This window comes from Pomacea canaliculata, linkage group LG7 (assembly GCF_003073045.1).
Source record: "Pomacea canaliculata isolate SZHN2017 linkage group LG7, ASM307304v1, whole genome shotgun sequence".
NCBI classification, from domain to species: domain Eukaryota; kingdom Metazoa; phylum Mollusca; class Gastropoda; order Architaenioglossa; family Ampullariidae; genus Pomacea; species Pomacea canaliculata.
This window is the reverse complement of record NC_037596.1, coordinates 25,517,089-25,543,480: the sequence shown is the minus strand read 5'-3', so window position 1 is coordinate 25,543,480 and position 26,392 is coordinate 25,517,089. Positions and strand designations below refer to the sequence as shown.

The 26,392-nt window shown below is 42.9% G+C and overlaps 1 protein-coding gene across 3 annotated transcripts in view; it reads left to right on the top strand.

Moving 5' to 3' along the window:
- Positions 1-26,392, top strand: part of LOC112567687 (cell adhesion molecule-related/down-regulated by oncogenes-like) — a 206,065-nt gene that overhangs the window by 140,510 nt on the left and 39,163 nt on the right. For 2 of the 3 annotated variants that reach the window (XM_025244431.1, XM_025244432.1), the window contains one exon: positions 25,225-25,422. In XM_025244431.1, the coding sequence (XP_025100216.1) occupies positions 25,299-25,422 (124 nt within the window). In that variant the 5' untranslated portion in view covers positions 25,225-25,298. Of the gene's footprint in view, positions 1-12,791; positions 14,389-25,224; positions 25,423-26,392 lie in introns of those variants that run through there. The other variant, XM_025244430.1, reaches the window with a different exon arrangement.

The window sequence follows — 26,392 nt, the reverse complement described above, 5'->3', positions numbered from 1 at the left end:
TTTTTTTTAAATACAAGCTGTGTAAGTACTAGAGGAATACACATCAGGGGAAAAACGAAGGTTTCCTTTTTGCTGCTTGTTTGCTTAACACCAGACAAGTGGCCGACAGTCGAAACATTTACTGCAGGGAATCTGAGGCTGTAATGTATTGTTCAGTAATGCAATCGTTCTAATGTCTTGCACAACACCAGCTGTCTGATGTGTTGGACAGGAACACAGTATTGTCAGTGTGTTGGGAAGTAACTGAATGTGGCGGATGTGTTGGAGAACCCAGTCTTGCTAAGGACTGGACAGAACCAAGTCTTTGAAATGTGTTGGACAATAAGCAATTTTTGTAATGTGTTGGACAACAATTCAATCTTTATAATGTGTTGGACAATAATGTCATTGTCATTGGACATTCACGCAAGCTTTGTAATATGTTGATGAGTAGCATTACTGTTCTTTGGACAATAACTCGGTCTTTGTAAACAATTGCTAAGTAGGCTGCACTTTCCAACTTCATTGTCCTCTGAATGCCCTGAGATTTCACGCCCCATGAATGCTCCGCCTTAATTTCCTGCACATTACCATTTGTTGCAGCTGCATTTCTGAAACCTGATATTAGAATATTATGTCAACAAAGCTTCCAGCCTGCGTGGACGAGGTTTCTTTCTCTCCACCCAGAACAGAAAAAAATGCTGGTGAACTACCAGCTACCTCCCCTTCTCACGTACATCAAATTTAAAACGAATTCGGTAGCTTTTTAAGCATTGACCAGAATGTAGTATTTCCCCGCAAATACTCCAGTTCCCTGCTGTCTCGCGCCTGAGAGGATGGCGGAGAGCTGTAAAACACCTCCTGAGTGCACAGGGGTCAGCTTTGATTGCTGGGGAATCGCTTTGTTTACATTGCAGTTTGCCGGCACCGAAGATGGAAGAAAAGCTGTTTGAAAAAAAGAGAGTAGCTGCAAGATGTCTGACATTTGTTACCATAACAACGCTCACAGCGAGTCTGGATTTTGGCAAAAAGATGGTTTTGACGATACGCGGAAAACAGCAACAACAAAAAACTAGAAAATAAATAATAATTTAAAAATGAAGGTCGGCGAAGGAGGGTTATAGAAAAAAAGATGGAGTGTGGCTGTGTGCTAGCTTTGTTTTGTTTTGCATTTCTTCCCTTTAATATTCTTGAGATAACTGCCGCGAAAGCTCTCGTTTGTTGAAGTTAAATTTGCATTCGAGACCAGATGCGCGCGCGCTCACACACACATACATATAGGAATCAGTACTTACACTACGCCTGCATTAATTTCGTATTAATTTGTATATTTAAATTATACATGTGTGAAAATAAATATATTTAGACATAAGATATAATACACAAGCAGGCTTACACATTGCACAACATCTGAAGTCTTCATTGTCGGATGACAGATGCCTTAGCCACTGCGCCACCCTCTACCCAGTGGTGATCACGTGATTTTCTGTCATTTGCCCAGTCTCTTATTTCTGTACCTTCTAAGTCATCGGCTATTGCACGTTCAATACTTACCCAGGGTGGATATATAGGTACATTGGCGACAGCAAACAAACCGTGGGTCTCAAGTTATAAGAAAAGCGTGCTGGATGTGCCGACGCCTTCCAGACTCACCGACGGCTGGAAACCGGTCGCGAGCAGACCCAGAACTCAATCTGCTTCTCAAGTTACATCCCTCTCGCACGTAAGCGAGTTTGTGAGGATGGGTGGGTGGGGATGGTGGTGTGTGGATGAAATACCTCCAGGGTACCTAACTCACGCGCGGCAAGGGTTCCTTGCCTGCTTACCACTTCCCCAAAGCAGCTTGTTTTCACATCAACGGCGAAAGGAGATAGGTCAGACATCACTGGAGTGTGTTTTGATCATATTGCATAACCTGATGTTGAGCTCGGAGTGTTATCAAAAGAACCTTTTAACTATCTTTGATCGTCGGCCTGGTTCGCCCAACCCCAACCTCTTTCCTCCCTCCACCTTTCCCTTTCACTCTTCCCTCATCTCCTCCCCCTCTTCACCTTTTTTAAAATTTCCCCTGGATGATGAGGGAGGAGGGTGAGAGGAGTACGCCAGGGAGAACTTCTTACCCCGTATATGTTTTTCAAATCTGTCACGAAAACTTAGTCTCGATAAAGAGGATAAGGTTGATAAAGTTCTGCTTGCAACCCAAGACGGCGGACGAGAGTGGCTTTTTTATGAACTTCTTTCCTGTTAATTAAGAAGATTTTCTGCACTCGCTTCCCTTCTCGTCTGTCACCGCAGGCTCCGCGCGATGAGATATTGCGCAAGTAGGGAAAAGAAAACTGGCGGACGAATTTCTCTGCCTGCCCGAGACGTGAAACTTTGATCAGTTCCAGATTTCACTCCGCGGCAGTAAAAGGTAATGATCAAAAATAATGTCTGTCCCATTAGGTAGCATGGCTAGACTAAATGTCCGTTGCAGTTAAACCGGACGCTGTAAACATTCGTGCATGTATAAGTGCACACACACACACACACAGAAGGAAATGAATATAACTAAACCTAACAGAATCCAGATTTTTAAAAAAAATATATACTAATAATGAGAATGGAACCCTGGAGGTATCAAGTTAACCAACAAAATTAAATCCTCATGATATAAATGAAACAAACTCACATCTTAAATCATAGAAGGGCAAGAAATGGATAAGAAAAGTGTTATAAATAGGATGAATAGAATAAATGGAATTCATGTTAAAAATATGTTTTCATGTCCACCTTGAACCCCTGTGACGTCAGGACATGGGCAAGTAACTCTGGGGGCTGAAAAATCAACGGTCGGTCTGGTCAAATTTTCTTTAGATTAACTCGATGCTACTGAAGTTAATCGCTTAAACCCTGGTAAATTGTTTAGTAACGAGTAAATTAATTTGATGATCTGTACGATTCCCGAGATATGAGCGAAATAAAGCTTTTGTACCGTTCGCGAAGTACAAACCTTTGAAACTCAACTTTCCTTAAACTTACGAAAGAGACAAAAACCTGGGAAGAAAATATTCGAAAGAATTTGTGATTATGACAAAGTTGTATAAGTTGGTACTTGACCTGGACATCTTGACAACTATCGTCACATATTCGACAATAACTCTCTGGTTAAGGAGGACCTTGCAAGAAGATGAAAGAAACCTTTAGTTCTCCATCTGCAACAGAGTTGCACCGTTATAAATAAAAAGCACACTAAGCGTTTTTGTTCTTTTTTTCTTCCTTCCTCGCCTGTTCTTCTCGGTGAGTTAAAGCCCCTGAATGGCTGATTTATTTGATGCTTTTCACCATACCATGTCATTCGAGAACCTTCCTACAAGTGGTGTTTTATCTGAGGGATTGCCGTGGGTTATCCACATCATGTTCATTATTTTCACTCCAGACATATGCTGTTTGTGCTCTGGATTTTTCAGTTTGGAAGGGATACAGTTTTTCATCGCATTGGGAGCAAAAGAGGGTCTTTGTTTCTGCGGTGAATATTTGCCGTGAAACATCTGATATGTCATCATAAATTGTCACGATTATTTAAAAATATACTTATGAAGGGGAAATAGGAAGGATAGGGTTCCTGACTAAAGATGACTACTGTTGTTTGAAGAGTTATCAGTCCTCTGGTTGTCAGGGTATATATGTGAAGATGTCGTTATATATTTCAATCGAATCCGGCGTCATCTACCTCAGTAAAATTGACGAGAGTGTTGCAAATAAATGTGAGAAATGCCCTATTGTGTCCTTTCCCCATCTTCAATTGACATTTGTATTAGTAGTTCATTAGTCTGCAGTTTTGAGAGAAAAGTGAAATAAAGAAGAATATGATAATCGTTGAGAGAAGAAGTAGATGACGACGGCGATAAGGATGATGTAGTAAGGACGAATCGGAGGAAAAAAAAATAAGTGAAGGAAGGAACCCTGCTAAACTATCAATCCTTTTAAAGAGATTTTACATATCACGACATTCCGAAACATGGCAGCAATATCTCAGCGAGTCAGCTGACGAGAAGCCACGCCATGTCCCGCGTTGCACGTGCTACCAGCGCCATCTTTCCTCCCGTTCCCGTTACCCTCCCCCTCCTTTCGTCCTGACATCTTCGCATGGACCGAAGAACCGTCCTCCCTCCTCCAACCGTTCCTTTACACTCCCCCTCCCCACACCCTCCCTGCTCTTCAGCGGCAGCAGGAAATAGCGCTCGTTCTTGATTAATGGTAACTTGTGGTCTTCGACTCCATCACAGACAGTGTGCTTCCGAGACCAGCCAGCCAGTGGGACGATGTACCCGACGAGAAAAACTGCGAACGGAGGAAACCGTTGGGAGAAAACACGTTGCTGGGGTGGAAGGAGAGGGGTGGGGAGGAAGAGTTAAGAACGGGAGAGTGTCGGAGGTGGGAGGAGGATGGGTCGGAGGATATAGAGCGATGGGGGGTAGAGGGGAAGTGTGGTGTAAGGTGAACGGGGAGGCGGTGCTAGCCTCTGATACTGCCAGCAAAAACCGCGGAGGTTTGAAAAGCTGTTTTCGTTCTCTGTTTCCCGTACATGTGTATCTAGCTTTACAGAGGCTGGTTTGTTTGTGTGGTTAAATACCTTTTGGGATTCCTCTTAACATCCCTAACGGCGGCCCTTTGTGAACTTTGGAAACGCGAGATGCGATTAACAGTGGGATTTCTTTCTTTCTCTCCTGACATATTCCTGTATTTCTACGGGTGAACAGATACATACTTTTGCTAATTTTACTTTCTGATTGGAGGCTTCACCAAGCTTCATCAAGACAAGTGCGTCAGCTGACGACAGACGAGGATGTCTGCGTTCCTTGCTGCCGACAATTAATGAGCGCATTTACGACGAATGTGATGACTGTAATGATAATTAATGAATATGGTGATTTTTTTGTCGGGGTGGAGGGTATGTGGTGGGTTGGGCGACATTTTGTCAGGTTTATGGCCCACACTTTTTCCAGATTTTTTGATTGGTCAACATCATTAGGCATCTGGGAATTAAGATGGTTGTTGAAACTCTGAAATAAAAGTTTCACTGGGACCGCAGGTTGGCGAAGGATTAGTTGAGGTCACCTGAGGAGGTTTTAGGGAGGTTACATGAGTTCTCAACCACATCCATATTGAGAAGTCGTAAACACGACACATGCTTGACATGAAAGGTGCCTGGAGAGTAGATGGGGGATGTGGTTGGGGTGTGGGGGAGGGATAAATAAGGGTGGAGGGGGAAGAAGATGGGGACGGAGATGCAAGATGGAAGTGTAGCGGGGATTTCGTACAGGTTTGTGGGTTAATGTAAGACTTAGAGTGTTGGAAAAGGAAGCGACATGTTTGGCGAGCACCAGTTGGACGCTGTTGATGATGAGGAGGAAGAAGTTCAAAACGGAAGGAGGAAACTGGGAGTGAGGGGTGAGTGGGGAGAGAGAGAGCCAGGGTAGGTAGGAGGCAGGTTGGGGTGGGGGTGGTTGGTTGCAGAAGGCAGGGGAGGGAAGTGCGAGGCAGTGTTGAGGGCAGGAGGAGCGGAGTGTGGAAAAACGGTGCTCATAAATTGTGTTTTATCTGTCTCGCAGAGACGAGGAACATCCAGCAGCCCTTTCGAGGCTGGCACTGGTACAAGCGTAGGTCCATTTGTTGCCTGCTGCCTCGCGCGTCCTCACTGAAACATGACACTAAAGAGCTCTCTTCAAGGGGCCTTCACTCACAGGGGCGCGCAAAATTGACTGAACTTGCTCGTCAGGCGAGCTGGGGTAGGAGGGATGGGGTAGGGGGAGTGTGGGGAGGATAGGAGAAGTTGGAGAAGGTGTTACACTCAATGACAATATCATAAGTGTGAAATTGTTTTTTTTAGTCGTCCAAAGCTGTTTGAGAAGATGTCCAAAAACCCTAAGTCCTTTCTTGTCAAATTGTAAATCTTTATAGTGTAAAATCGTAAATTTCAGAAGTATAAAACTGTAAACATGTCCCATGTAAAAGTACCAGTCACCAACAGCATCAAACATAACAATGACTCATATGACCATTTCCGAAGAGATTTGGGTGTATACAACATCCTTGTAGAAAGGAAACCCTTATGACATCAAAATAAAGAACAAGTAAAATTTGTATCCCTTTATTCACTGGGCACTGATGATTTACTGCTTAATTCTGAGGAATTAATTAACATGGAGTGATAAAAGGTCGCATGAAGACCGAAATTGCACCCAGGGTCTAGATAGTTAACTTTCCCTGAAAAATAAGGAATCCTTTTCTTAACTTGATGGACACAAACGTTCTTTTTCCACAACTGTCGTAAATAACCTTATGAACAAGAAATATTTATTTATCGGAGATATATATGTTAAGCTTTTACAAGATACCATACAAATAATTATAATTGACAATGTGCGACTTTAACGGCTTAGGAACTTCCCAACATTTTTATTTTCATCCATTTCTTCGTTGTATAATTATAGTTTTCATCCCAACTCTCCTTCTTTTCTCTTTCGCTTACTCTCTTTCTCTCTCACACACTCTCTGTTCTTCTTCTCTGCTTCATCTTCCTCACACGTTTGTCATACCTGACATCAGGAGATGAAAGCCAGGCGGATGCACAAATCTCTGTTCCTCCTTGTTTATGTCTGGTCTTTGTTGTGTGCTCATGACAGGACCTCTTTGGTCTGACTGATGTACAGATGCTTTCTGGCTGGTGGGTGTCTAGTTTGGTAGTTGTTTAATTTTTGTATTGTTATTTTCTGGGTGCTAATGGAGGAGTTTGAAAGGTCGACATGACTGTTACCTGTGATTTTTTTTTTATTCCAGCCAATCGTACTGTGGATAATAGTTGGTGCTTCTTGCTTTCCTGTATTAACTATTATCATGGGAAGCTGCGAGGTAAAAAAAACAAACAAACACAAAACAAAAAAAAAACAAAAAACAAAAAAAAAAACAAATAGTTGTTTATTCAAATAAATGGGAAATCAAGCACTTGATATAAAATTCCACGATGCTGTTTAGAATTACCTCCATCTTTCCTTACAGACAGCCTTGACAGTTCATCCTTTCGCCTCCCATCCTGTTTGATTCCATGATGCCACATCGCTTAGAAGCTGAAAAAAAATACTTATATTACTTTTGATTTCTATGACCCGATGTAAGGCCACCATTTTGTTTGGCCGATAAAACATGTCTGAATATTTGCATATTTTCGCGGGAAGAAGGAAGCCTCATGCTTCAGTCAAGTGATGGCTTGTTATTTTTACTTTTTTATGGGAGAAGCTCATTCATGGGTGAACTGAAGCAATCGTAAAGCATCGTAGAATAGGTTAGATGATATTATGGATAGATTGTGAATTTCAATTCCTGTCATTTTTTTCCCCGTTGGAGCTTTACTTTTTTTTCCCCTTGAGGTCTCTCTTACTACCTATTCTTTCGTTCTGTTGAAATATTCGTATAAGTCTGTTCTCTAGCATTTTAGTTATTGGAAATAATAATAATGATGATGATATCTGGAAGTATGCTCGAACTTTTCCAGAGTTTCGTTTATTGCAAGATAGGTAAAGGCGAAGGTCGTCCCATGAACTTTGTCATGTCGTTAGGGAATGAAGTGTTAGAGATCCACCCGGGGACAGCTTTACGTGAGGGCTGTGCCATCTCCTGTCCCTCGCTGCCTCACATTCCCCATTCTTTGGAGTCAGGTACCCATTGGAGTCAGGTACCCATTCCGGACAGCTGGGTAGAGTGGGGTGGAAGTAGGGGTGTAGGGAAGTGAGCTGCGCTACACGGGTATCAACACGGTCTCTAACCACTCTGATATCCACTTCCCGTGTTACAAGATAACAAATCCTTAATCTGATGTCTTCAGCTTTTTTGTTTTTTCGAGATGCTATCTTTCAAAAATCGTTCCTGCCATCTGTGCACGGTTTTTTAAAAAAAAAGCAACATATCTGTGATGTCATTTTCGGTTATAACTAACATCAACCCATGCACCCTTTCAATCTTGCTGTTTTCTATTTATGTTTTAGTAGGACACCTAGGGCTTAACCTCTAACTGTGCTATCTCTGCTAATTGCTCCGACAGTTAAGGTGGTGTTTAATTACTCAGATTTTAGGTATTTGCATCATGTAAGTGACTACACCCATAATGTTTGGAAGAGGAAAATTATCGTTCTTAGGAAAAAACGGGCGGAAAAAAAATGAATGGCAAAGAATTTTAATTAACTAATTAAGTCATTAATTAGTCGTTTGGATAGAAGGAATGTGCAGAGAAGGGAAAAATAAAAAAAAGGAAGATGGCGGAAGAAGATGGAAGAGGAGGCGACGGAAGCGAGGTCGGCGCATGCGCCGTGTGTTGAGCCCAACAGGATGTGTTTCTTGCCAGTGCCGGCAGCTGCCGCCGCCAGTAAGGGCTCATCCCTCCATATGTTTTTCAACAGTGAGCGGGTTTGGTAGTTTTATTTTGACAAGGCAGGGGGAAAGATCCAGTCTGCTGTGCGATGCTGTGAGATGCCGAGTTCACCGGCGTCGGGAGGAGAAAGAAGATGCAGACCATGTTCCGACCAGGAGGAGGGAATGTTTCTGTCCTGCTGTTTGTGGAAATTTTCCTTTTTTTTTTCCCCCCCTTCTTTGTCCTTTTGTTCTGTAATTTGTTCACTGTCCTTTTTCTTTCATTCTATCGTTCGTCGTGCCCTTTTTTTACTTCTTTTTTTTTTTAAATTTCTGTTCTGCTGTTCTATTGGTTTGTTGTTTTCTTCTTTTATCAGTTATTCCTTTGTCGTTATATTTTCTTTCATTCCATTTATTTTGATTTCTTCTTAGCAAAATTTGGAATCAGACTGATTAAAAAATAAATTGAATACTACACTCTAAAGTGACAGTTTATTCTAGACTTACTCAAACCAAAGTTTAACCCAAAACTCTGGTTTAAATTAGAGTTCTCCAAGATACTACTACTTATTCGAATCAGTACAAAGGTTTACACTAGATTAACTCAAACTATGCTTTACTTTATTTACCCAAAGTAAAGGTTATAACATAGTCGGAGACTTACACTAGACTAATTCAAATAAAAAGTTATACTAGTCTGACCCAGACTACGGTTTAGTAAAAGTAAAGACACGTATTCTTCCCTTCCATGCCATTCAATAGTAATCAGCACAACTGGAAGCGACAAAGAAGTGTGTGTTTGTTTGTTTGTTTACCTACCTATATTATACTTGTTCATAGAAAGAAAAGCATACTTGATTGGGATATTGCAGATGACCGGTCACCTGTTGTCAGTTTGACGCTTAAAAACACTGAAATTTAAAATAAAAAAGTTACTGACATGTCTGGGATGCCAGCTGTATTTTATCCATGTTCAGGGGAGATATTTCTGCTGACATTTTGAATTGCTTATTAGCTCAGCATACATTAATTATGATTATAAGGGCTTTTCATAAATAACTGGTTTTAAACAACAATCATTTGTTGTCAAATGCTAAGGCTATTATTTATTTGTTGTTTATATATCACATCACGGTGTTGTTTAACCGAAGGCCGTTGGCAAAACATTACTGAACATTTTGGTGTATTTACAAGAATTAATTCATAGAAAAAAAGTACTTATTGTGTGACAGCTTTGGAGTATTTATTATCGTATATCTTTCTTAAGGAATAATGTTTACACTTTTAAGGCTCTGTGTCCATTGTTTGGGGGGAATCAATGTCTGTTGCTGCAACAACATTTTTTACGCTCCTTTTGTCCAGTTCTTGCAAAAAAGTTTGAGCTTTCACTTTTTTTCGCTGCTTTTCTTACCCTCAGAGTAAATCAGTTTCTAAAGAAATGCATAAAAAAACAAGCAGAGTCGAAAAAAATTAATCTGTGCCTAGACTTTCATCAATAGTAGTACAGTGCATGCTCCAAGGAAACCGGACTTTTTATGCCAATGCTGGACCTGGATCACGTGATTGATTTAGCAAGAAACCCTCGGTACAAGGTCTTCGTCTGGAGAAGAATCCCTCCCTTCTGTTGCAATGCAGCTGCAAGGAGTTGTGAGGCAACACAGGACCCGCAGCCTGTTAACGAAACATTTTATGAAACTTTCATAACCTCAAGATTAGCAAATAAAACCCTTTTGAAACATCATCCGGAGCAGTTGTTACGGCGTTGAAAGATACAGCCAAGAACCCTCGGTTACGGTCCTCGTCAGTGGGCTTTTGAAGATAAATATGTTGGTAAAATATTGGCTGTGGCGATAAAGGGCAGTAAATAAAAGTCTGGATTGTTGTTCCTTTTTCGTGTATTTGTTATTCATTGGGAATTTATGGCCTGCGCGTTCTCCACCCGCTCCCCGACCCTCACCCCACCCCAGCAACCCCCGCCACTCGCGAAACGAGCTTTCATGCGTGTTAGAAGATGTGAACTGGAAGAAGGATTTCTTGATAGCGCTCTAAACTCTGGAGCCAAACTGCTGACTGATAGTTCCTTGGTTTTGGAACTTTTGAAATTTAGCAGAAGCGGAGTGAGCGAGCGACATCAGCGGTGGAAAAAAAGGGAGGGAAGAGAGAGAGATGGAGGAAGGGAGGGAGAAAATGAGGCAGTTTGTGCTTGTCGGTCTGGAGTTCTGCGGCTGCTGGGACTGCTGATTTAGTAAGTAGTTATGGGAGTTAATGATGATCGCAGAGGATGAAGGTACTTCATCTCCCGAGGGATATTTTGCAGGAATGTTCTTGAGACGACGAGAGAAGTTTTTTTTTTTTTATTTTGGCCCACCTCTCCCTCACCAGCTGACACATGCGATGTTTAACTGGTCGCCACCTCCACTCGGGTGCATTACGGGTATGTGAAGTCGTAGGTTTTGGTGTAGGTGTCTGCCTTGTTTGTCAGGGTTGGTTGGTGGTGGGAGGACGGAGTGTAATTGTCGGTGTGGTTAGTAGAAGGGAGTGATCAAGATGCATCCCGAAATTTTCTGTCTCAGTAACAGGAGGATGGTTGACGAGACTGTTGTTTATTGATGGCCGGCCATGACGAGGATTGTGGCGATTGTAACGAGAACGGGTTACCGGTTACAATAGATATTGGTTATGTCTTCTTTCGCTATGAAGTGTTTTGTGTATAAATGGTTGGACAGGTCGGTGAATTCAATGATTGGACATGAACACACATGACAGAGGGTCTGGACCCTGACGCATATTTCGAATAAATCTTATTTCGGGAAAAAAATTTTAATGTCTGTCATCTTTTTAAAATAATTGTATTCAACATGGTGTAGCCTGCTTAAACAGGACCGCGAAAAGAATATTTATAAATGTAACAACATTGTCTGCCATCATAGTGCTTGCAGTTTTTAGCTGGGGATGACAATTCATAACCATGAGCATTGGTCCACCCTGTTGAACACCTTCATGTTGCACAGTTACTTTTCTCATTACATTTTTTTTATCTTCATATCGCATACTGTAACCTTTTCATAACATTGTTACCTATTACTGTTGTTGTTGTCTTGCACCGTGACCGTGATATTTGGCTCTGGTGTTGTTATTAATAAGTCCTTGTAGTATAGTCTTTCTTGTTTAAGAATGACTTGTCACTAAAATGGAAACATCACATTATGTTTCGCATACTTTCTCTTCTTCTTTTCCTCTTCCATTCCCTCCTCCACCTCTCAGCGCGGCACAGCGGTTCTTTTCACCAACCGAGCCACGTGATCTGGCGTCCTGTGTTCGAATCTTTGTACTTTCTGTTAATGTAAAACCTTTTTTTTTTTTTTTTTACAGAAGCATTTGCTGTGCCATAGTAATGCCTTTATTGCTTTTTTCCTTCGATATTGCCAATCCCCACTTGCCTCCGATCCCCTTTTTTTCCTTGTGAGTCTGCGCCACTTAAGAAACTGCTTCCGTAGAAGTTTTGTTGAAAGTAGTAGTTATCATTGCGACATTTTTTCTTCCCCCCCCCCCATCTTTATTAGCTCCCCAATCATTAATCAGCTAAATGCTTGACACTGTCCGGTTAAGAAACCTCTTGGTCGACCAGCGCGACAGGTCGACTTCCTGCGCGTGACATCACACTCTCACGGTATCACAAGTTTTACAATCTGAAAAACGAGAAACGAAGGCGCGTGCCTGTGTGTGCGAGGGGTTAGTCGATGCTCGCGAACGTTCGACACTGAAGTAAAGAACCGATGAAAGGGGTTAGACCGTTAGAGGTAGGTTTGCTATGTTTCAAGCAGTTAGACTAAAACGCCACAATCGGTTTGTTGTTGTCATTGTCATCCGTGGCGGCTGGTTGAAGTGGATGTAGAGATACGACAAGACCATACTATCGTCTTCGCCGCTTTCCCGCCCTCAGAACTTGGTTGTTATCGCTGTTGTTGTTGTGGTAGTAGCGGCGATGTTGACGACGCTGTTCAAGCCGCGGCGCCTTTTTCTACTTCAGACTCGCACAACTGAACACTCGAGAAATTGAAGGTGTAGACGGCTGCGGGTGGGAAGGTTGGGGTGGGGGGTGCCTTGGTTACGAGAGGCGTCAGCGAGACGACGGGTACATATAACAGCGCTACAGCAACTCGAGGAATTGCGGCGTCTGCTTAGGAAACCTTTACTGTCAGAAGATATCTGCGCCAAACTTCACCAAACGCGCTTCTTCACCCCACCTTCTCAATCCCCTTCCTTCTCCTTCAACGATGCGCGACCATTGGAGAGGAAGCGCTGGGTTGGGAAGGGGGTCGCAGTGTTTGTATGTCTGAGGGAGGATGGGGTGGTTGTCGATGATTTTTTTTTTTTTGCCACTAAACATTCTTCGTGTCCATCTTCATAGATTGACTTCGGCGTGCAGAGGGAGGGCTTTCGAACAGCCCTTTCTCTCTCTCTAACGCGCCGTCTTGGAAAAGGAGAAAAAAGGAGTAAGAGGAGTAGCTGTTGGCGGCTAGACCCCTCCTTCCAGCGCGCGCCCAGCCCGTGATGAATGGGCTTAGGTGGGCTGCCATTGGTGGGCACCGCGTGCCTTCATCCCTCCTTCGTATGAGGAAGGCAAGCGGCGAGGGCAGGATTATCAGACGCCCATCGGCCCCGGGAGGATGAGAAAAGTGTAGTGACAGCAACACAGGGGCGAGGATATCTGTGTTCGCGCTGCCGAGTACTAGACACACCGTGTTGCGCCCACGGAACCTGAGATCTTCAACTTGGAGGCTGCCTTGCCTGACTTACATTCACACACACACACCGGCAAACACCAAGGCGTGGGCTCTCTTCGCAAGGCCCCTTGTTTGCTGCGAGCCTCGGGACCTTCTTCACCGGATACGCCAGGACTTTGTGAAAGGGGCGCGCGCGCGCCCATACACACACGCTGACGAGGGGAAGATGGTGTCTAAGGGTTAGCGACCCTGGTTACTGCTGGACTCGACGGACGACTCTCGTCTTTGTGCTGATGTGGTTTAGCGTGTACTGTGGTCCTCTTCCTCTTCTTCAGGTCAGACTCCATTCTCGTTTTGCCTCCTCGACCTCACTCGGCTGTTTTGCACCTTGTTCTCCTCTCAACTCCGTCCCTTTCTTGGATCGAGGGAAAGGACCCGAGAACCCAGTCAACGGAGCGAAACAGGCAGTTTGTGGGACTACTACCTTACCGCTAACAAGCTTCGTAGGGGAGAGAGAAGAGAGAAGCTAACCTACCTGAGTTGTTTCCTGTTCGTGGCCTACAAAGCGTGTCGCCGTCATCTGGATTCCCCCCAACCTCCTCCACTGCACCGACAGGGTTGTGAGAGTCGCATGAGTGACAACTTCATTGACTACCCGAGTACCCGAGGTGCTGCCTCGCGAACTTTATGGTTTCACACCCAGGGTGGCGACATCGCTACTCCCTCATGCCCAAACCTTTTTTTGTTTACACCTCGTCGGCCGGTTGGTTTATAAGCTTGAGGTAAACATCACCTTTTTTTTTTTAGTGGTGGATTCATCGTTCGTCGACTGCGTTATCGCCGTTGAGGAGTGCGAAGAAGATAATGTTTGCAGGCAACCGGCAGTTTGGATCGCTTGTTGGTGCTGTCATGCTGACCATGTGACCAAATCGGCGAGATTTTGAGTGTTTGCTTGAATTGTCACAAGAGGACGACGGTACGCTCTCGCTCGCAGTCAGGCTGTTGTTTCCATAGTGACAAGCCGCTAACTACAACCGTCGTGGTGGCGTGGATGCAGCGTGGAAGCTGTTCATGCTTTGTGGTGTGTACTGGTGTCTGTCTGTCTGACCGCAGCATCCAACTGTAGGGAAAAGGAGTGGCTACGGTGAAACTCGCACATCGAAAACCTTCGGATGTTTTTTATTTTCTTCTTTGTAACCGAGTCCTCTCGAGTGTTGGGTGAATAAAGCTTGCTCGTTGCTGTATGGAGTTTACCTGTTCACGCATACCTTCCACTGATCTACAGATGACCAATCAGGTACACAACTAAATTTTTTTCTGTAAATAATAATTGTTTGTGCTTGTTTGATTTTTATGTTGGCGCGTAAATGTTTTGTTAGGAAATATTTGTTGACTAGAGCTTGAATCTGTTTTCCAAATAAGCCTCGTGATCGCATTACTTTGAAGGAACACAAAAGAATGGAAAATGTGGAATATTTTAGTAAAGTTAATAAAATAAATCTCGTAATCTCAGACGGCATCCATGGGTATCAGTTACAAGGGGTCACAGGTAGGTCACGGTGACCAGTGGCCAGACGTGTAATCCAGTGAAGGGGCGGTAATCGCTGGAGGATGAGGCGTCGGTGAGTGCACGGACCTTTGTCTGGGGGAGAGGAGGAGGGGTGAAGCAGGTCGAACTGGGGTGGCGGGTCTTTTCACATACACACACACCCCGTCTCCCCGGGAATATCCGTACAAAGGAACTTTTCGCGAAACGTTCGCGGAGGAGAGAGAGAGTGTCGCTGTTAGCCTGTTCTTCCCCTTCTCTCTTTCCTTCGCTCGCACGGTTTTAGCTGCAAAACTAATTTGTCTCACCTGAGTGTGTTGACCTGTTCGACTAGTGGGATGTGCTTGGGGGGAAGCGCAGCGCCGTCTGCTAAAAGTAGACGTTAAGGGGACTAGGTGGTAGGGGGGAGTAGTCCCAACGCGGCTGTTAAAATTAGGCTACGAGGTGCACGCTACGGGAGGGAACCGGGATGAAGGGGACCGAGAAAGAACGATGAGCCGTCCTGTTTGAAGTTTTTTTTTTTTTTGGCGGGATGGGGGAGCAGAGCGGCGGGAGGAGGGAAGGGGAGTAGCATTTCCGCCGTTGTCCAAAGCACGCCAGGAAAACATTCAACATACAATGGGGGGGACAGACACTGGCAGCGGGTGGAGCACCATTCAACCTCCCTCTCTCTCTCTCGTTTGTCTTATCTAGTGTTACGAGAATCATTTTGCCGAGAGGCGCCGGAGGTTTTGTTGCACGAGGCGAACAGTTCGCGTTTCCCACCCACCCCCTCTTCCATCAACCTCCACACCCTCCGGGCCATTTTACACACACATCGGTGTTTTCCATCTTTTTCATTTGCTTACATGTTTGCATGCTCTCCGGACTGAGCACGCCGACGATTGCAGTGCTTCTACGAGGGTTCGTTCGTCTGGAGCGGGTGGGACTCGCTCGCTCTGTTCTCACTCCTGTTTAGAGAGCTTCCGGAGCACTGAAAATCTCAACAAAGGGAAATCCTAGCTGCACGGTGTAAAACTGCCAAAGTTTGAAACCCGCCTGCCTGTTGTCGAAGTGAAATTTAACAGTACAGAATGTATACCTGATCTCCCTACCGCACCCACCCACCCGGTCTCATCACAGGTCGCTTGTACAGGTGTCGGCACAGAACACAGAACGAACACAACTCAGGTCACAGGCTGCTTGAAACGGAAAGAGAAATTGGTGTTCAGTGTTCAGAAATTGGAGATAGGCGATTATAAAAGCAAATACTTGAAAACTATCAATCGAGATGCGCATACCACGTGCTTGAAAGCCAGTAAACAGGGATATTCAGGTATAGGGGCTAAAAAAATGTTTTGAGTCTTCTTGCAGTTTCTTTCTTTGATTTTTTTTCCTGGGTCGTCGATGTTGGAGACAATATTTTAGATAAAAGCCACAGAAAATAATACTTCTCCTTTCCCTATCCTAAGTTGGAAGGTGTTCCTGATATCGGGGCAAAGTGGGTTTGAGGTGGTAGGTCAGGGAGGAATATCCATGCACTCGTTTCCCCTCACCTCAGAATTGCCTACGTCCTCTTTTGGAAATAGAGCGGAGATGATTGGAGGGGTATGAGCTGAATGGAGTAACACGGTGTCGACTGCACAATAGCCGTTGAGAGGAAATAATCTTAAAGGGTCACACAGGCTGCAAGAAAATGCTGGACCGGATATATTCCTATAGGTACCCACCCAATCGTGGATGGATTCCCTCCATACTTTCCAGCAATAAACAATTGTACGCGAAACCCTATGACAGTCCCTGGGAAAGGTGTGTGTCCCCCACCCTCCCTGCCCTAGTGGTGTCTTTGATAAAATTACCTGCCAGCCAGTTTTGTTTTTTTTTTAACGCCTGACTGGTGAACTGGCACCGATGAACCGGCACAGGTAGCTTGAGGCGATAACAGAAGAAGGTTCAGAACTCGAGAAATGGGGGAACCCTTTGGCGTGCGCACCAACGATCGAGGTGGTCATCGAGTTGGTGGTTGACTAAACCAGTCTGAAATGCATCTACTACATAAGCACACGATGTCTTGCGGCAGCAGATGTTGACAGTTCATGTCTGACAGCTGTACAATGTTTTGTGACATGAGCCACACACAATGTAAACATGAGTTCTTGATGGCACCGATGTCCGACAGCTGTACAGCTTCCTGTGACGTGGCTGCACGGTGTAATAAACATCGGCACGTGACACTCGTTGCAGTAAATGTTGATAGTCGCTCATGAAGCTGTATACAAGTCTAGAATGCCATTCATACACCCTTTGAGTAATGTTTCAAAGAAACGATCTCATGGACTAGACGACCTGCGAGTATTCCGTTATTAACAAAATACATTAAAAACTAGTTGTGTTTTATTGTCATTTCCTAAATGCTTTTGGAAATAGTTTTATTCGGTTGCTTGCAAAATGCCGTAGGAGCCAGTTGCATCCCCTTGTTCCTGCAACGTCATCACTCGTTTGGCTTTTTGACCCAGTGTTGAAGGAGTACAGGCAGGGTTGTCAGGGGAACACCGTTGCCATGGCGAAGCGTGCAGTTTTACAACAAACCTGGGCTCCTAATGAAGCGGCGAGGATGCCTTGATGAAGTTGGCCCGTAAGCTTCGGGTGACTGTGATGGTTTCGGCGGCCCTCCATCCTACCCCTTGATAACGCGCGCACGAGCCCTGAACGCGATTGGCGAGGGCAAACAATCAAGTGAACGGTGCTTTCGGTGACGTCACACGCCCTTCTCGCCTGCTTCGGGCTCTCCAGCACCGGAGTGACTTTCTCCTGTAATTAGGTGTTGAGTTTACCTGATAAAAGGCGCACATCTTCGCGAAGAAAAAAAAAAACACTCGATGGAGAAACCAGATATCCATCCATGCCCTCGCAGAAGATTCCATCAGGATCTTTTGCAGGAGATGGGAGGAGAAACAAAATTCTTCAGCGTGGTTTGAGGGTTAAACGAGTTTAAGTAACATGCATTTTGATTCTTTCATTCCTCTTCTTTTCATTAAGGTGGGATATTACTGGTCTGGACTGATGAGGTCCTTCAACATTAGTAAGCCTCATCCCCAAGGGACTAGCTTATAAGTCGGCACACAAATTAGAAAATGGAGTAAATTCTATCTGATGTAGAGAGAAACGTGTGAACGGTTTTCTCGATTACTTCACGCCATCTAAAGAAGAAATCTTGTACCACGTGACACAGAGGACGACGATATAAGCAGGCCGGAAGAGTATTATGTCTCATTACCTCTTGCCACGACACAAAGCATATCTGAAAAAGATGGATTACCAAAGGCGAAAGATGATTTAAAATATTCGCGTATTAAATCATTTAAAATCTATTCCCTGTCTATTTTTGTGTATTTATGTATTACTAAACTAGTACCTTTGAATTAAATTTCAGCCAGCGCAGACGAAGAAGTTCTAAATTTAGTTTCATGAAGCGTCTAAAGTTACTGATAAGAAAGACAAGGAAGAGAGTACCCCGGATGTTGGCCTCTGCTGTGTCATGACCCTTCATATATATCTTACTCAAAAATCATGTTATCCTACATTTTAACAGCACAGCCCGAGTCTCGATTCCCTTGCACGTCTGTTGTGTAGAATGTCTTTCATCTCCTGCAGGTACTACATCATTGCTAGATATCTTCGGCAAACGTGTAGGGGTTGGAAAAAAAATAAATAAAATTAATCAAAGGTCAGTGAGGCTGATGGAGTTAAAGAGGTATGTTTGTAAACAGCTGCTGGCCATAGAGACTACAGGAGACCACTGACTTTGTGCCTCCCCCCACAAAACAAAAACAAAAACAAAAAGCAAACAACTTCAAGGATGGACACTCAAAATAAATAAACAGTCTTTGAATGATCAGGAAATGATCCCCTCTCATAGGTTTTGCTGTGGTGCCATTCAATTAGTTACTGGCTATTTCATAAATTCCTCGAAAGCGAAGGAGGGAAAGAAATCTCGAGCATCCCCTTGTAACAGTATCTGTTTACTTCTCAGTGACTTTTTCATATTTGCAGTATTTGTGAAGGGGAGTTAAATTACTTCTTTCCCAAAGGGGAAAAGAAGAGAACCATTTATTCAGCTTTTTTATGTTAAGAGTGCGTGCTTAGCCAGTGTCAGGTTGGCAATAAGGTAATCCCTGCCATTGTCTGCAGCAGGCAGCTCCTTTCATTCTTTTACTATGCCACCGACAGTGGGTGACCTCCCTTTGCACCCGAACAAAACACGGAAGAAGCCTCATGCCAGCAATGCATATGATAAAACAGGCCCAACACTGAACACTGGTCTGATGCTTTTATTCTCTTCTCCTATCCTCTCCTTTTTTTTTCCAGATAGCACAGGCAGATTGTGTTGGCTTTGGTGTCACTGTCAGTGCGTTCCGCGATAGCATCAGTGGCGCAGTAGCGATAGCGTCAATTCTCGCCGAACGCTGCTCACGTGCGATCTCGTGCCATCAACACTAGCTGTGTGTCTGACCTCGTCTAATGTTCATTGGGAGGAGCAACCTTTTCTTTCCTTTAACACCATCTTTTTATTCTTTCTTTGCTTCTCTTTAAGACAGATTTTTGCAACACAATAGAAAATATCCACGTCTACTTAGACACGCAGGTACAAGGCAGCATCTTTATTGTCTTACAGGCAGATTTAGATGAAGACATTCTGGAAGGTAACAGGGAGTTCCTTTTTTTTAGTATGGTGTGAAAACGTGCATTAGAAAATTGACAAAACAAAAATACCTGAGAAAGAATTAGCGAAATGTTGCCAAGTCGTTTATTTGTGTGGTACTGCTTTCTCTTACATCAATCTTTTGCTCTTTGTGTGTGTAAGCGCGCGCCCATATATCTGAGAAAAAAATGGTCCAGCTTGACACACCATCACCACATGTTTCCCTTCAGCTTAGGCAAATGACACCCATGCATTAGGGTCAGTGCCTGTTGTGTCCTGGCCATACCTTGCTAAAAGCTTCAGCCCTTATACTCCCCTAGTTTATATTTACCAGCACAGGTGAGGGATTCTGTGAGAATGTGTGCATGTGTGTACATGCTTGGTGTGTGCATGAGATAGTCTTGTGGAAGCGATTTTCTTCTATGCTGGAATAAGGAACTGTACTGGTAAGGAAGGGAATTGTCTGTATTAGTGTAGTGTGTGTGTTCATTACCACTCCTTTCATAGTCTATTAGTTTCAGTGTCCATTGGTCAGAGGACAGTGTTAATTTCTCTCTTTCATGCACTTTTTCACACATTTTTCACAATAAGGATTTCAAGGTAGGATTTCAGCAGCAGTGATTTCATTGAACACCACATTTGCACCGACATAGAATCCTTATGCAAACCATCATGTCTTAGAACCTCAATTTAACTCTAGTTCTCCTTGCAACTCATATCTTACTTATCATCTTTCTACCAGACTTTTTTTGGCATACTTAACAATCTCACTTCTTCACTTAGTCTGTTCATGACTGTTTTGAATTTTGAAACAGTTTTGAGTACCTTTTTCCTTCACTATTTTTTTTTGTTGTTGTTTAACTACAAATCTTTGAAGATTACTTTGTACATGTTTTGCATTTTCTGAAGAAAGGATCTGGTGCAGTTAAATTTCCATCAGCGTTTTAACAGCTAAAAGTCTTGTACTCCTTTCTGCTTTCCCCCCCTCTTTTTTTTTTTTTTTAGGAGGAAAGCACCGCCAAGCTCATGTAGAAGATATGAAGTGGGTTTTTTTGTATCTTGTATGTTCTTGTCATTTTCACTAACCCTGAGCACTGAGTGATATATGATGCCTGCTCAGCCTGCAAGGCCTGGCAGAAGCGTACTTTAAAGATCAGGTCAAAAACACTGGTAATGGTTTCTTAATGTCTTGTACAATAACAGCTGCAGGAATGGGATACATTTTATTACTTGAATAAGTTTTCGGGTAAGCCTTCATGAGGTGAGAGCTCGGACACACCCTGTAATGCCTGCAACCCGTTTATGTGAAAGCACTGAGAGGGCCGCCTTTGACATTTAACATTGTGTGGATAAACATGATGTGTGTATCAAAAAGCACTTTACACCATGACAGTAGAAATCTATAGAAAGATTTTGCTATGCTCAAAATTCCCAGTGGTGCTGGAGTAAAAATATGTAGGAAAAATAAAGATTAAAAAATGTTTTGACTTGGATTAAGTTGGCTAGACTCAATGTTTTCACCATTTTCTTAGGCACGAGAAGGAAAGGAAAATGTATGTGTGTGTGTGAAAGTTACAGTGAAGGGAAAAAGCACAGAAAATTCTCAATCACATTCACTTTAATTGTTTTTGTTATAAATGTATCGGCACTATTTTCCAGCTGTGGGAAGACTGTACTCTCACTCATTCAATGTCTTGTGTTGAAACTATTGTGCAACATCAGATCATATGTTTTGCATGAAATGTCTCAGCTTCCCTGTGTTAAGATTTAAATTGTATTATTCAACATTTAGCTCGTGCTCCATACACTTTTTTGTCCTATTTTTCATTCCATTGTCAACAGTTCTTTTCTTATTGGAAGTTTGAAAAAGCTGATTACGGTGTAGTGATGTCAGAATAATAAGAACAATACCATAAAGCAATGTTTGTCTTTCTCATTGTTTTCTCTTTCACTTTCACTCACATACACATCATGTGTACAAAGAGAGAGGCAAGTCCTATGTCAGATTTCTCTTAAGTTTTGTCAACTCTGTCTTAAAAAAAATTCGTAAAGAGAAATAACTCCCTATTATGTCAGAAATCTTTCATATTTTCTTTCCATACATAAGGATTTAATAAGTTATAATCTTATAAGACTAACGGGGCTGACTGGTATTTTTATGTAGGAAGTAGGTATGTTTACACTTTGCATACGAGACCCGAAAGAGGAGAACAAAGCATCAGATCTTCTTCCCCAACCTCGCTCCTTTCATCAATCAGCGGCCAAGGCCCGCAACTCATCGCACGCACCTGAAGAACACGGGTGGAAGAAGGGAAAATGCTCGGGATAGCCGAACAAACGGCCGCAGCGGTTTCCTTGCCTTTGCGAATGTTTGTTGATGTTGTTTATTGCTGAGAAAGGGCTTAAACAATGATTATTCTTATTTTTTCCTTTGGATTATCTTTTTTCTTTATCATACTCGTTTCCGTTATACATAAATAGGCGTCTGTTTAGTTTTATTTTTTGTTTGTTTAGGATGTGTTTGTGTGTTTGTGCGAGAGAGATTTTTTTTAATGTTATGTTTTGTGAGAAAGAGAGATCGTGTGTGTTTATTTTCTTTGAGAGAGTGAGAATGTGTGTTTTTCTGCTTGTTACAAGAGGTCGCTGCTTAATATCAAGTGTGTTAAGCTTTGTGTTAGCGAGGTACATGTTGGGGTTAGATGTTGATCACAATTTTTTTAATGGGGTAGAATCGAGAGTATGTGTCGTGCAACACGGTTGGGGTGGGAGGAAAGTCGCAAGACGAACGAAGTTACCCTCGCGCGCTCCCCTCCTCCTTTCTCTCTCTCTCGCGTGCATCGGAAGGTGAAATTTGGTAAACTGCCGAGTTTACGCGCCGAAAACGACCCTCGCGAGGCGGGGCACACCAGACAGATGGCGTAGCCTTGTCATCGCCTCTGTTGCCGTCATCAAGCTTCTAGAAGGTAAACCCACGCTGGTCGAGGGTTGGAATATTGCTGCGGCAAGGCTGGCGTGCGTCATAAGAGGCGCGTCTTGCGAGCGCGCGAGATGCACGTGTTAGTGTGTTTAGCCGGGAGGCGATGTGTAATTTCTCCCCGAGTTTGCTAAACTGAGATGAGAGAGAACACATCTTTTACACCGCCAGCTGCTTTTGCCCACCCTCTTTTTTTTTCCTCTTTCCCTCCCTCTCACACTGCTTCAGTCCCACACGTACGTAAACCCTTTTTTATGGGAGCAACAAAAAAATCCCGACTTGCTTTTTTTTTTTTTAGTTAAATGTACTTTCCAAGGAATGGTGAAATATATTTGTTGAATGAATTTAAAAAATAGTTTATTTCAGTTTGTCTATTAAATATACTGTCCGGGCTGCTCATCTCTCACCAATCCCATCATTCGCCTCAGAACGGATTCCCCACCCATCTCCTTCCTTAGATCATCCTCCTCCCCTCTGGATGGATGCTGGCAAAAAATAAATAAATTTAGAGCCCTATCTTAGGAGGGAAGCTATGGGATACGAACGTTTTCATCTGAATGCCGAGCATTTCGATTATCAGTCATTGAAAGCAGCTTCTTCATTAAAGAAAAATTGTCAGTGAACCGATCTAGCTTAGAGGGACCGATGAAGGAAGGCTAGATAGGTGATGTGGAGAAAGTCAGGCTTTTGTTTGTTAAAGTACAAATAAACGGGAAAATACAAGCCAGTAAATGCTAGTATTTGTTGCTTGTGTTTTCCAAACCCTACGATGATATGGCATTCGCCGGCTCTGGCGTCTAACGGAGCCAAGGAAAGTTATCTAGGGGCAGATAATGCGCTCGTTACAGTCACATGGCAGTTACGGTCCTTTGGTGCTTGCCATAAAAAAAAGTCGTTGGTCGGTGCTCTTACAGAGGAAGAGAAGATGCTGGAATGGTTGGACTATTCTGGTCTGACAATTAACTCAGACTCGTGAAAGTTGTAACAGTTTTTGTTTGCTTTGATTAGGGTGTGTGTAATTTGTTCTTTTGTGTGTCGTAGATGGCGTGGATGTTAAAATGGATGTTGTAAAAGACAGCAGAAAGATATTGATTGCCCTTTTAAAATATATATTGTTTTATTGTTGTTGAATGCCCAGGAGATGCCGTTAAACCGTCGATTTCGATCTACGAAGCTGTAAAACAAGGAGCAGAACACCTGCGTTTCCTTCTTGTAGAAAGAATTTAGCATCTCGTTAAACACTCAGTCTTCAGCTCGGACCTATTATCAGCATTGCACGAGCGCGCACACAAAGTAACAAAAAGTAGAAGGACCATTCATCTTTAGCTTATGAGCCAATCGTTTTTTTTTTTTTTGGTTGGTTTTTTTTCGGGCCTTGTTTGTAGGTTGGGGAAAATAAAATGCTATGACGGTTTGTTTATTTACTTACCCTCGTCTCACCTCCCACTTAGTAACTGTTCGGTGTATAACTTAAAAGTGAGATAGAACAACAGATTTTTTTTTGAAAGGAAGGAGTGCTCCACGCATGTTTGTTTGCTTTGCGCCATTATTCTGTTGCTGGAATCACAATCCGACACCCTGTACACATTCAGGGGCAGCCGCGGCGTCGTTACGGGTACGGTGAAAGGAGGAAGGGAGAAAAAAAAACTACACTGACGGCGCGCAGGAGAATGAGGTAGAGACAGGTCTATTACAAGGCTCGTGTTTGTGTTCTTTTAGCTGACCTATGAAGTGCTGTTATATTCTGCCAGAGCATTGTCAGGAAGTTTCGTGTTGTAGCCCGGAACAGGGTTAGACAACACTGGCTTTGCAGCCGAGCAATCTCTCCATTCTGCATAGCACATCGAGCATAATTTGAATAAGATGGTTTGTTTGCTTTTTTTGTAAAGAAATAAGGGTTTGGTGGACGATACAAATGTTGAGGTTTGCTTGGCTTCCAAATGATTTGGTCAAAGTTAAAAGTTTCGAATAGGAGTTGAGTAGCCATTGTTGCATCATATTGGCCCCATTAACAGAGTAATTACAGTTTAATATACTTTCAACAGCTGTTTAAAAGGAAGTGTAGGAATTTATTGTGAAATCTTTTGATCATCAACTTTGTTCTCAGTAGCTTGGTCTGTCCTGGAACTTGGAACTCTCTCTTGGAACTCTGTCCTGTCATCGCTCAATAGTACTGTCCTGTATTCTGATTTCTGTGGCTGTGCATGTGATGGACCTTGGTGTTTAGCACACTTTAGCATAAAAGAAAAAGTATAATGGACAGGGATTCCTGTTGCAATTCAAAGTGTAGACAACAAGGTCCACTTAGCACTGTTTTGTATTCAGCATTGAAAGACCTATATAATGACCAGTATCAACACTTGATGTTTGTTACTCTATATGTTTACTTTTTACAATTAAATTAGGCCAGCCACTGTTGCTAGACCTTTTTTTTGTTTTAACACAAATATTGATATATTACCATACAAAAGCCTTTTGTGTTCTGCTTGCTCCCAGGACTGGCATGTGTATTAACTAAATCATTATGTCACAGTCAGCTGTTTTCATCATAAGTTACTGTGTGAAATATGCGAGTCCCGCCTGCATACTTTTCCAGTACTACTGAGAAAGAAGACCACGATGCGTGCCTGCTCTAAGTTAAGCACATGAAAAGAAAGGAGGGAGAAGAAAAAAAACCCCACTTTATTTATGGAAATAACTTGCTGTCTGGTTTTAGTGCTTAAACAATAAGGTACATATGAATCATGAAAGGCATGCGCCATTTTTAGGGGTTTCTGCCACCAGATGGCGTAGCAGTTTGCTTTATGTCGGCATTTTATGAAGTTGTGATATTTCTTTAGTGGGCATTTGATATTAATGTATTTTATTTCTCCCGTTGACATTGCATTCTAACATCTGTGTGTGTTTGTGTGTGTGTGTTTGCGTGCTTCAGATCAGGCAGAACGACAGACTGAATGAAGGGACAGCGGTGGATGCTACTATGCGCGCCCGAGGGACTCTGGATCAATGAGTATTTCCCGAGTGAAGACCATGCAGGGTTCCAGACCTGCAGGCGGCCAGTCTCTCGCTGACACAGTTCTCTTACTGCTGACTCTTTGCACTTTGACAGGGCCTCATCACGCCCATGCAGGTAAGTCAAGTCCAAATGAACATCCACACATACCATATATTGCTCAAATTTAATTTTCTTACCATTTCAACATGGAAGTCCTCCTTGTCCTGTAGTATGTTGGCAAGCAGATGTCTAGTATTGTGCATGTGTACATAAAGCAAGGTTTCATTAAGCATAAACGAAAGAAAAAAAACTGTTGACAATGTGAGATATAAACAGAAGTATTTGATCATTGATTTTCCTGTTATGAAAAGAATTTCAGAGGGTTTTTTTTTTTAAAAAGAAGGTTCTGATGTGTGTGCATGTGAGAGAGAGGTTGATGTTGGGTTAACTAAGAACATATCCTGGATGTTAACATCTTTAAATAAACAATTGCAGACTCTTTCTACGCTAAATGTTGTGGGTGAAAAGTCCTGAATGTTAGCATTATCTTACTATAAAGGTAGTTTAGCTTGTCAGCTAAGAAACATTTAACATATTAATACTAAAGGAACATTTAACATGCTAACACTAATTTACTCCAGAGTTTCACATCTCTGTAACTACTGAGCAGATATATGTATATTCAACACTAAACAAGTTATACTTTTAGTACTTGAAGGTAGTAACCCTTGTGGTAGTTCCTCTGTCATGCCTGTTTTGCTTATTTTGTTGACTTTATTCATGGGTGTGGCATGTGACTGATAAAGTCGATACACCTTCCCCTCATCTTCCTTGTTTATCACCTAGGGAAACGGTGGATCAGCTGGCATGAAGCTTTTCTCTTCCCTTCATGGTGCCTCCTGGCACAACACTCTCTAGAGGCTGTCAAAATATTTTTAAATAAAGCAATGTTGTTTTCCCCTGCTTGTCACCATGATGGGCCAAGGACAACAGGGCAGGAACTATATAGCAATTGTTTGAAAAGTTCTCGAAGGCGGCCCTTGTGTATCAACCTGCACGTGAGCGAGTTCCCTACTTCTAGGGAAAGGATGAATGTTGAAGGGAA